At 58.2% G+C, this 11,310-nt stretch overlaps 2 protein-coding genes across 2 annotated transcripts in view; one reads left to right on the forward strand and one right to left on the reverse strand.

Moving 5' to 3' along the window:
* Positions 1 to 5,164, forward strand: part of SARDH (sarcosine dehydrogenase) — an 80,564-nt gene extending 75,400 nt beyond the window's left edge. Inside the window, exons 21-22 of the mRNA XM_023189019.1 lie at positions 1,855 to 1,990; positions 4,713 to 5,164. Coding sequence (XP_023044787.1) covers positions 1,855 to 1,990; positions 4,713 to 4,838 — 262 coding nt within the window. The 3' untranslated portion in view covers positions 4,839 to 5,164. The remainder of the gene's footprint in view (positions 1 to 1,854; positions 1,991 to 4,712) is intronic.
* A 5,110-nt stretch (positions 5,165 to 10,274) lies between these two features.
* Positions 10,275 to 11,310, reverse strand: part of DBH (dopamine beta-hydroxylase) — a 23,407-nt gene continuing 22,371 nt past the window's right edge. The window contains exon 7 of the mRNA XM_026457512.1: positions 10,275 to 10,406. Coding sequence (XP_026313297.1) covers positions 10,275 to 10,406 — 132 coding nt within the window. The remainder of the gene's footprint in view (positions 10,407 to 11,310) is intronic.

Raw genomic sequence — 11,310 nt, forward strand, 5'->3', positions numbered from 1 at the left:
GGGAGAGGGAGGGTGAGGGAGAGGGAGGGTGAGGGAGAGGGAGGGTGAGGGGAGAGGGGCGGTGAGGATGTGGGAGGATGAGAGTAAGGGAGAGTGAGGGGAGAGGTAGGGTGAGGGGAGAGGTAGGGTGAGCAGGGCCGTGTTGTCTTTGTCCTGTGGCTTCTCCCTGGATGCCTGTCAGGCTCTGCCTTTCACTTGACAGCCTGTCCAGCTCCCAGGACCAGCTCAGCTCCCGGAGAGGGAGCCCCTTGCAGACAGGTCAGCGTCCATGGGTCCTTTCTGCCTGCCTGACCCCGACCTTCTGCAAACCCTCCAGGAAGCACCTGCAGCCTGATGTCTGGGTTTAGGAGGGCCTTGGACAGCCCCTGTGACCCAGTGCGCTCTGCTCAGGGGTTTTCTGTCAGGCTGCATAATCGCTGCCCTGCACCATGGCTCTGGACTGTTGCAGTTCCAGGACAGACACAGAGAGGATGCAGGCAGTGGAGTCACAGAGAACGGCCCTGCCACTCTACTCTGGGACTCCAGGCAGTTGGAGCCTCAGTGTCCTCACGTGGAGAATGAAAACTAGGGTGAGGCCGGGTGCGGTGGCTCATGCCTTTAATCCCAGCACTTTGGGAGGCCGAGGCAGGCGGATCACGAGGTCAGGAGATTGAGACCATCCTGGCTAACACGGTGAAACCCTGTCTCTACTAAAAAATACAAAAAATTAGCTGGGCGTGGTGGCGGGCACCTGTAGTCCCAGCTACTCAGGAGGCTGAGGCAGGAGAATGGCGTAAACCCAGGAGGCGGAACTTGCAGTGAGCCGAGATCACGCCACTGCACTCCAGCCTGGGTGACTGAGCTAGACTCTGTCTCAAAAAAAAAAAAAAAAGAAAAGAAAAAACTAGGGTAAAACCAAAGATGTTTACAAAACCTCCTTCCAGCCTCACCCTAATCCGATTGACAGATGGGACCCAAACAGTGACTCCAGGGTGAGGATGCAGGAGGCCCCCTCAGCCTCACCCTGGCCCTTCCATTCAGGGGCCCCTTTGCACAGCTGCAGCCATGATAACCCATTACACACGGAGAAGTCTGCAGACTGGCAACAGAGTATTACCAGTTAGCCCTGGGTGCTGGCCTTTCTTTGATTTTATCTTACTTTTTTCCTTTGTCTTCCTGCTTTTAATTTTTAAAGCTTTTATGGTGAGCATTCATGTATTACATGTAGTAAAGTCCTTTGAATAAAGTATGTATTGTACTGTGAAAAAAAATGAACCTGGCCGGGCACAGTGGCCCACACCTGTAATCCCAGCACTTTGGGAGGCTGAAGCGGGTGGATCACTTGAGGTCAGGAGTTCGAGACCAGCCTGGCCAACATAGTGAAACCCCATCTCTACTAAAAATACAAAAATTAGCCAGGCATGGTGGTGGGTGCCTGTAATCCCAAGTACTCTAGAGGCTGAGGCAGGAGAATCGTTTGAACCTGGGAGGCGGAGGTTGCAGGGAGTCTAGATTGCGCCACTACACCAAAAAAAAAAAAAAAAAAAAAAAACAGAATTGAAGAGCAGTGGAAGGAAATTGGAAGCAAGGGCTCTCCCAAATATACGGGGCTCGCTTCTGGAAACGGCAAAGTCTACTCCTAGTTTCGTTGTTTTCCGCTCATCCATTTTACTCACTCGAAGCCTGAGCCGTGGTGTCTAGGCCAGGTGCTGGGCTGACTCTGGGGACCAGTGAGATCCTAGTAGGCCAGCCCTATCTGTGTGGAGCCACGGTTGGGTGGGCATCATGCAGCCCCCCATTCTCCTCCAGGCCACTGTGGATGCGTCCCCACCCTGTGGTTTCTGGGGCCCCAGCTTTCTCTACTGCTTCTTCCAGCAAAGTACCCATGTTTGGCCTGGAGGCCATCTGGAGGAACGGCCAAGTGGTGGGCCATGTCCGGAGGGCCGACTTTGGGTTCGCCATCGACAAGACTATCGCCTACGGTTACATCCATGACCCCAGTGGTGGGCCGGTGAGTCACCTTCTCTGGCCCTGCTAGGGCAAATGCCCATTCCTCCCCAGCTCCAAACTAGCATCCTGCACTGCACCCTGAGTGTGCCGGGCACAGGGAGGAGGATGGGTGGGGTCCAGAGGAGGAGGAGGGAAGAGAAAGGAGGGAGGAGGGAGAGGAGGAAGAAAGAGGGAGGAGGGAAGAGGGGGAGGAAGGAAGGAGAAGGAGGGGGAAGGAAAAAGGGGAGAGAGAAAGAAGGAGGGAGAGGGAGGAGGGGGGAAGGAGAAGGGAGAGGAAGAGGACTCAGCAGGTGAAGGACTCCCCAGCTGTGCCTGGGCAGAGCCAAAGTTGCTCTCTGTTTTCTTTCTGGAAGAATCTGACTTTGGTGGTTCCAGGCTTTTTTTGGTTAGAAGGAGGTGCCAGCCAGCCAGGCTGATACCTTCCGGCTCCTGACACCAGAGACCAAACCTCAAGCCGCCCACGGCCCACCCTTTGCCTGGGGTGCAGGGGTGGCCCCCAGGGTGACCAACCAGAGACGCAGACTCAGCGACCCATGTTTCTATCCTCCTCTCTTTCCTCACTCCAGACACCCCTGACCCCAGGCAACCCCACACCCACCAGGTGACCCTGGTCCCTGGCTGCAGGAGGCAGGAGCAGGCTGGAAAGAGCAGGCACTGCCCCCAGAAGCAAGCCCAGGACAGCTCTGGGTGGCCAGGGGTGGTGGGGCAGGGGGTGGGCAGCCTCCCCAGAAGGGGAAGGGATGGTCTGTACCTCTACCTCCTTTTCCCATCTCTCTGGCGCTGCACGTAGAGGTGCCAGTGAGGAGGGTCACGTCTGTCCATGGGAGCAGATCTGACATGTGGCCCAAGCCCTAAGTGAGGCTGGGAGGTGCTGGCCTGGCTCCAGAACCTTCCAGCCTGAGTCCCTGCTGGGCACATAGAGGGAATTGGGGAGGGAGGGAGCACTTGGGAGAAGCCACAAGGAGGGGTAGGCTGGAGACAGAGCAGTCTTAGCAAGAGCTGCAGAACATGCGCAGGCCCAGCTCGAAGGCCCAAGGGAGAGGGGACACCGCCAGGCCTCAGGCAAGGCCATGGTCCTGTGGAGCTGTGGGGAAGTGACAGCCCATGGGGCTGAGTCTGGTGGTGGAGCTGGGAGGCTCAGGACACACTTGATGCCACTAGGCTTTGGGATTTGCCTTTTACTTGCTTTGTGACCTTGGACAAGGATCCTCTCTTAGAACCTCAGTTTCCTCATTTATAAAATGTGGACACTCACCTACCATGCAGGGCCGTCATACAGGCCACTGCCCAGGGTGGGGTCTTAATAAGCAGGGATTGTGATGGCGTGGCTCCCACGGTGGGCAGGGCCTCCTGACACAGCCCTGGGGCCACGGTCCCGGGGGCCACAGCCCTGGGGCCCAGCCAAACCGGAGTTTATGGGTTCCATGCCAGGGTGAGCTGGGGAGACGAGGCTCCATTGCCATTTCTTCAAAGAACAGTAATGCTCACCTTTCTCCAGAGTCAGGGCTGGGTCCATAACCAACGTGACCAGGGAAGCTGAGGTTCAATGGCGTCCAGACAGGCAGCCCGGGAACCAGTCAGTGCACCCAGAGCCGCCGGTGCACGTCTCCTGCCCCTCCATCAGGGCTGTCCAGAGCATTTGCACCATGGAAATGGGCAGACGCCACAGTCACGCCCGCCTTACTCCAAAGCTGTTGTTCAACATTTTCTAACACCCAAGTGGGGTAGCGGAGGTTTCTTCCTAAGATAGGGAAACCTGGTCATTGAAGGGAAAGGCTCCGAGATGGGGAAGGAGTTTCTGCCTCGTGGGTATTTGTTAGCAGGGCCAGGTGCCCACTGTGAGTTGTGCCTGCCTAGGGACATCTGAAGTCCACCAGCTCTCCATGCTGCCTTCCTGCAGGGGGCAGCTCAGAACTCTCAGCCCTGCAGGTGCACACATGGCTCAGAAGCGCCACTCCTAAAGCTCCTGTCACAGAAAAAGCTTGATTTGTTTTTTATTTTGTTTCATCCAGTCCTGAGCTGCCAGGAACAAGAAGGAGCCTCTGACTCCCAGAGTAGAACCCGAGACTCCCTCCTGTGGCCCTGGCCTTGGGTTTAATTGCTGTAATGGGAGAACAGCTTCCCTGAGTGGCCCGGCCTGCCCTCCTTATAGCAGCCGTGGCAAAAGTGCCCAGCGTCACCAGCTGCACCAGGCTGGAGGTGACGCCCGCCTCCTGCCCTAAGAGCACCTGCATCTGGGGCTGACTAGTTCCCGAGGGCTTGCTGGGGACGTCGAGCCAGGGTGTGGGATGGGGAGCATGCAGAGGCCAAGCTGTCTAGAAGGCTGTTCCAGCCGCCCCTGCCCAGAGGGATTTGAGCCGGATTGGCCGCCAGCCTCGGCGCTGCTCTGGCCCGGGTCTGGGGAAGCCACCGTGTTTCTGCTGTTTCCCAGGCATCTGGAATCGCTGGGGCACGAGGTATGTTGTCCTGTGGAAGTTGTACTGGCTGCCAGACCTTGGCTTTGCCGGACCCCAGGTGCCTGTGTCCAACTCGAGATCACATGGACACGATCTCCACCTGCTCTGGGGCGATGCCTGGGTTCGGGAAGGAGGCCCTGGCACAGGGATGGGTTTTGCCCACAGGGCAGGCAGCAAGACCAAGACCCCCTCCTCCAGAGAAGCAGGCAGGCGTGAGCCCCATACCTACCAACAGATAGTGACCCTCATCCCCACCTCTGCTCCTAGGTCTCGCTGGACTTTGTGAAGAGCGGGGACTATGCCCTGGAGAGAATGGGGGTGACCTATGGTGCCCGGGCCCACCTGAAGTCTCCCTTCGACCCCGACAACAAGAGGGTGAAGGGAACATACTGAGGGCACAGACCCCATGCCCCATCACATGCTGTCCGTCCATTCCCATAGGTCCCAAATGGCCCTGGATCCCAGGACCCTGGACCCGGCCAGAACTTGGGCCCTCCCTGTCCTTAGTGTAGGCCTAGTCCTGCTAAAACCCCCAAACCAGATACGGATAGAGACCAAGATGGCCCATCATGTGGTCACCGACCAGAAGGCGGTCTCTAATCCACCCCAATCCTCCCAGAAAACAAGCCTGTAAGTGTCTTGGGCTCAGGGACCATGGCTTGTAGTCATCTCCAAGCTTCTAGAAGCTTCTAGAATACTTGATAAGCCCCACATGAAAACAGGGAAGCAAATAGGCTTCATCTTTTACTCCAAGCTTGACCGATCGGTGGTGGGCTTCCCTGGGGCACTTGGCTGAAGAGCATGAGGCTGTGTCTGGGTCAGGAAAGAGCGGCGATCGGCTGGCACTGTCTGTCATCAGTGATCGACTGGCACCGTCTGCCACAGTGCACATGGAGGCCTGGGACCAAGGCCATTCTACAGGATGGTGCCTCTCGGATCTCAGGTCGGCACAGAAGCTGGAAAGCTCTTCTTCCCTTGCTCGACCTCCTGGTTCTTCAGGTGGCAAAGCCTCCTGAGAATCAGCAGCCCGGGAACAGAGGAGCCAAAGCAGGGAGCGGGCGGGGCCTCAAATGGGTGCCCTCCTCACCCACACAGAAGTGTAATCTCCTTCCTCAGTTTCCCCTTGAGCCCCTTGCTCACCAGGCTCAGGCAGGAGGGACGTGCTGCTGGGTAAGAGTCTGGTGGAGTCCCCCTTTCTAGGTGACCTTTGTCTTTGCTGTTGATTTGAATGCAATTCCTGCCCATGCCTTCCTCCTCGTCCGGCCCTCGCAGGAGGACCCTGTCTTAGGCTCTGCCCTGCACGCTGCCCTGAGATGGGGTGGCTCCGCTGCCTGCTTTCTCTTCCCCCCGATAACTGCCTGTGTGTCAGAAGCAGCTCTGCCTCTCCTACCTGGGAGGGGTGTCCATCTCTGTCCATCCCACGTGCTCAGTCCTCTCCCTCATGCCCCCGAGCCCAGGTTCAGATCAGGCCCGTCAGAGTGGCACTGTGCAGTCTTGCCAGGCGTGCCCTGCAATCTGGGAAGAGCGGGTGGCAGATGCTTGGGGATATCGTGGAGCTGGGGCCCCACAGAGCCACACGCACAGCAAGTGGTGATCTGGGGGCAGCAGTCCTGGCAGGCCCCAGCTGCCTTTGGATGCTCCCAGGCCACATGGCCCACTGTGGACTGAGCTCAACAAAGCTGCAGGCAGACGTTTGGGTTACAGATGGCTGTGAAAGGCGGGTTTGGCCTCCTGAGTCTGGGGAGGGGGATGCGGCTGGAGAGTGGGGTGGGGGCCTCTGGCTTTCACATGCTTCCGGCCGAAGGAGCACCTGCAGCCTCCCCTCGCTCACAGGCGGGCCTGGCTCCTGCATGAGACAGCTTTGTGGGAGCCAGAGGAGGAGAGGAGGGGAGCCGGCTCCCCAGATGGCCTGGCCTGCTTCCTCCGGGTCTGCGGTTTGGCCACAGACCCCTGGATTGGCCCGGTGACCACACTGATCTCACGGCCCGTCCTTGGGGGAAGGCTGAGGATGAGGGGAGGTAAGAGCCCAGGTTCCACTCCAAATTGTTTCTCGTGGCTGCAGCTGGGGAACGCATGCGACGGCACCACCCTGTCCCAAGGAGACAGAACCCGGCCCCCGACCCTGTCCCAAGGAGAGAGAACCCAGCCTCCCTCCCTGTACCCTGTGTGCTTCCCCCGGCCCCACAGAGAGAGAACCCGGCCCCTCCAAGAGGGCACTGGGCATTGATGTGAGCGCAGCCTCCGTGACTCGCCTCCCGAGCTCACCACTTGTGGGCTCTATCCCTGGGCTGCAAGAGATCTTGGCCCTGCCATGGCTCCCAAGCGCACCACCCAGGGTCCACATCACAAGACCCACCTCCCCGGACCTCGAGCCAGGTCTTCCAGACCTCGACTCTAAACACACCGTTTCATAGCTACTGTTAAAATTTTTTTCTGGAACTATTGATACCATGACGTTCACTGTGGCTGGGTACTGCCTCTCAGGAATTCCGAGGAAACTGTTTTGAAAGTGCCTACACTGGCCGGGCGCGGTGGCACACGCTTGTAATCCCACCACTTTGGGAGGCCAAGGCAGGTGGATCACCTGAGGTCGGGAGTTTGAGGCCAGCCTGACCAACATGGTGAAACCCAGTCTCTACTAAAAACACAAAATTAGCTGGGCATGGTGGCGCACGCCTGTAATCCCAGCTGCTCGGGAGGCCGAGGCAGGAGAATCGCTTGAACCCAGGAGGCGGCGGTTGCGGTGAGCCGAGATAGCGCCACTGCACTCCAGCCTGGGCGACAAGAGCGAAATTCTGTGTCGAAAGAAAGAGAGAAGAAAGAGGGAGGGAGGGGCCTACATTGTCGCCAGCAGAGCTCTATACAGCAATGGACAGTGAAACAGCCTTGGGCCATATGAAAAGTGGGGGGTGTGAACGGAACACAGAAGGTTCCATCTCGTATCACAGTGGTGTGATCTCAGCTCACTACAACCTCTGCCTCCCAGGTTCAAGGGATTCTCCCACCTCAGCCTCCCAGATGGCTAGAATTACTGACGTGTACCACCACAGCCTGGCTAATGTTTGTATTTTTAGTAGAGACGGTGGGGGGGGGTTTCACCATATTGGCCAGGCTGGTCTCGAGCTACTGACCTCAGGTGATCCGCCCACCTCAGCCTCCCAAAATGCTGGGACTATAGGTGTGAGCCACTGCGCCCAGCTCTAATTTTTGTATTTTTGGTAGAGACAGGGTTTCACTATGTTGCCCAGGCTGGTCTTGAACTCCTGGGCTCAAATGATCCTCCCGTCTCAGCCTCCCAAAGGGCTAGGATTACAGCACCCGACCTTGTATCATTTCAATTAATTTAAAATTAATCACAAGTAGCCACATGAGACTAGCGGCCATCAGACAGCACAGCCCTGGAGCGCTCCGGGACCCACTCGGGCAGGCACCCCTATGCTGGCTGGAGCCTGGGGTCCAGGGCCACCCCATCTCTCAACACTGATAGGCATGAGCATTCCTCACCCCAGGGCTCTGAGCACCTCAGAGTGGTGGGTTGTGCCACCCTAGCAGCCCCCATCCCCTGGGAGGCTGGGAACCCTCTCCTCAGTGGACAGATAGGGCGACCCAAGCCCAGAGAGGGAAAGTAACTAAGTCAGGGTCACACAGCAGGGGTAGGAATAGCAGTTGGGGCTGCTGGACTCACACCACAATAATTCAGAAGGTGGGCGAGCCCAGAGAGTCCCTTTGGCTTGGAGCAGGTAGGTCATTTTCAGGTAATAAAGCACTTCCCCTAGGCCTCCAAATAAGGAACTTATTTTAGATAAAATCTGCCACAAGGGTCCTGGGGAAATTCCTGTTTCATAGGTAAGGAAACAGAGGCTGAGCGTTCAGACACTGGAGTCAGACGTGGGGACACTTCGAGCTCCCGGGCTTACTCTGGGTGACCTTGGCACCTAACTTTAGGTCTCCAAGCCTAAGCTGCTTCCTCCATCAATGAAAACAAAAACTACATGGCTTCACGGGATTGCTAGGGCTGTGCATAGCCTCAGTGTGGGGCAAGTGGCAGCTCTCAGCGACCATGGGGTCACACTCATCTGGGTGTGCGAGATGCGGGTGCTGCTGGAGCGGGGTCGGGGGACACAGCTGCTGTCTCCGCAAGAGGAAGAGGATAACCAGCCTGAGAGCGAGAGAGTGCGCGGTGGGGGAGGTGGGGGTGGGGTTGTCGCTGTGGCAGGTTCCAGAGCTGGCTGGGATTCCCAATCACTGTTGCTCTTGGGCTCCAGGTGAGGTCCTCATCTGGGAGTCTCAGTTTCCCTGCCTGAGACTGGCAGGCTGCAAGTGCCCCCCGGGTGTTTGGGCAGGACCCTAGGACCCTTCTCTGGGCTGACAACTGGGTATGATCAACGGGAAGGGGCTTCTTGGGCCTGCTCCGTGTCTTCTGTCACCCAGGCTGTAAAGATGACAGAGGGCCGGAGCGGCTCTCCAGGCTGGGGTCTGGCATTTCACAGCGCTAGCGCCCTGTGACTTATGGGCCGCAAGAAGCTGTGATTTATACAACGTGAGGCAGAGCTCCTGGGCTCATGAGTTCCCTTCTGTGATGAAATGCCTCGCAGAAGACGCAGCCGCTTAGCTGATGCGGGGGGACTCCGAGGCCCATCCATCTCCCTCTCTCCCCGGGAGGCTCGGCGGCGTTTTGCTGAACTGGCTGAACACCGCCGTATCTGTTACTCTGTCCAGAAACCACCAAAGAGCTGAACTTGTCCCTGAGAGGCAGCTCAGAGGGCAGGAAGGGGAGACCCACCCAGGCCCACTGAGGCAGCTTCAGGACGCTCAGGGGGAAGCACTTGGTACCACACCTGGCACAGGGAGGAGGCTCGGAGCAAGCTTCTCTCTCCTGGAGTGACGGCCCGGAGAGCAAACGCATCCACCTCCAGTGGGTGCTAGCCCAAGTATGAGCTTTATTGGCTCGTTAGACCGCACGGCATCAGCCCCGTTTTACAGATGAGAAAAGTGAGGGTCAGGAACACGAAATGGCCCACTCAAGGCACACTCCACTGAGTGGCAGAACCACAAGGGAAGCACAGCCCTGACTCCACCCCGGTCTGTTCAGCGCGGGCCCCTGCCGCCAGAGAAGCAAGCTGGTGCTAATAACCCCCCCCCCCCCCCCCCCCCCCGTGGAAGCGGCGCCCAGAAGCCCCGCTGCATCCTCGCTGCCTGGCCTTTCGGTGATGGTTGTTGTCAGGGCTTCCCTTTAGGTGGGCGAAAATATCTATTTACTCGGCAATGGAGCAATTTCTCAGGCGAGTCTCTAACTAGCTTAAAGTGCCTGGTCCTGCCTCCGTCGCAGCGAAGCCGCCCACTGTGAAACACAAGCCACTCAGCGGGGAAATGTTGAAGCAGCACCCGCCGCACACCGGCACAGATCACTGTCCGCGGGAGCAGCGGGGCGGGGGCGTTCTGGGTGATTCGCCGCCCCGGTCCAGCATGGCGCCTGTCCCAGAAGCCTGGCCACACCCAGTGAGGCGGAACAGGGCTGGTGGAGGGCTGGACCCTGGACCACTGTGCAGTGCACTGCTGTCCCTGCACTGAGTAAGCCGGTTTAAATGGACGAGGTTGTGGCCCACTTGGTCCAGGGTAGGTCAACAGGGCACCCACACCCTCTCAGCCATGCAGGGGACCCTGGGGGAAGAAGGCTGGATTGGACCGAGGTCTCAGGCAGGGGCGTGGTCTGGCCCCTTCATCCTGGGCATGCAGGGCTGTTCCATGGGGATCGTTGCAGAGTAGGATGCACAGTGCCAGTGTGAGCCCACAGGGACAGCACGGAGGACAGGGAGGAGCAGGCCCCCCTCAGCCTTTGCCCCCACCAATGCTGATAATGGTGGGGCCGGCAGGGCTTTGGTCCTGGCTGGTGGGGCACTGTGGGGTGGGTTCTTCCAGCGTGGGGATGACCTTGGGCAGGGGCTGCAGGTTCCATTCACCCTGCAAGGAAGGGAGCAGGAGGTAAACTGAGGCTGGAGGCACAAGATGGGTGGCTGCTTTCCCAGCCACCTCTTGGGTTCTTGCCCTCAAACTCAGCTTGTCCCAAACTGAACTCACTCTTCTCCCCCAAGTTGCTTTTTGGGGGGTCCTCACCTCAGTAAATGCCCCCTCCCCTGGCTTCCCATTCACCTAGTCAGGAACCTGGGAGTCATCCAGGCCACTCCCTGCGTCCGTCCCCACCCAATTTAATCATTCACCCTAATGTAGCAACCAGAGCCCCCGGCTGCAGGCTCTGATATTTTTTAACCGTCTCTTTCCCTCAAGGTTACATCAAATGCCAAGTTTTCAACCCCCATCAGACATCCACCCCAGACTATTCTCGGGAAGCCAGTATTAGCCCTTCCTTTCCTTGGTGCTGAGGACGTTTGACTTAGCAATTAATCCAGCTGCCAAATGCTTCCGGGAAGCATCTTCCTGGATCTCCAGGCTGCGGCACCGTATGCGACTAACTCTGCATAGGCCCTGGGCTCCTGACCGCAGCCCGCTGGGCTCTGGATAAATTAGATGCCTTCGAATACCAGTGCATAGGCCCTGGGTCTCAGATGAGGAGGAAAAAACCAGCTTGCACCTTCAGACTGGTTCGTTTCTGACCCTCCCTTCCGGGCTTCTCCCTCTCCTCTCTCTCCCCTCTCCCCCTCCTTCCCCCCCCCCTCTCTCTCTCTCCCTCTCCCCCCGCCCTTCTCTGGCTCTCCCTCTCCCTCTCCCCCCCGTCTCCCTCTCTCTTCTATCGCTCTCCCTCTCCCCCTCTCCTCCCTCTGTTCTCTCGCTCTCCCTCCCCCCTCTCCCCTCTCTCCCCACCTCTCTCTTCTCTCGCTCTCCCTCTCCCCTCGCTCTCTCTCCCTCC

This window comes from Piliocolobus tephrosceles, chromosome 14 (assembly GCF_002776525.5).
Source record: "Piliocolobus tephrosceles isolate RC106 chromosome 14, ASM277652v3, whole genome shotgun sequence".
Taxonomy (NCBI): domain Eukaryota; kingdom Metazoa; phylum Chordata; class Mammalia; order Primates; family Cercopithecidae; genus Piliocolobus; species Piliocolobus tephrosceles.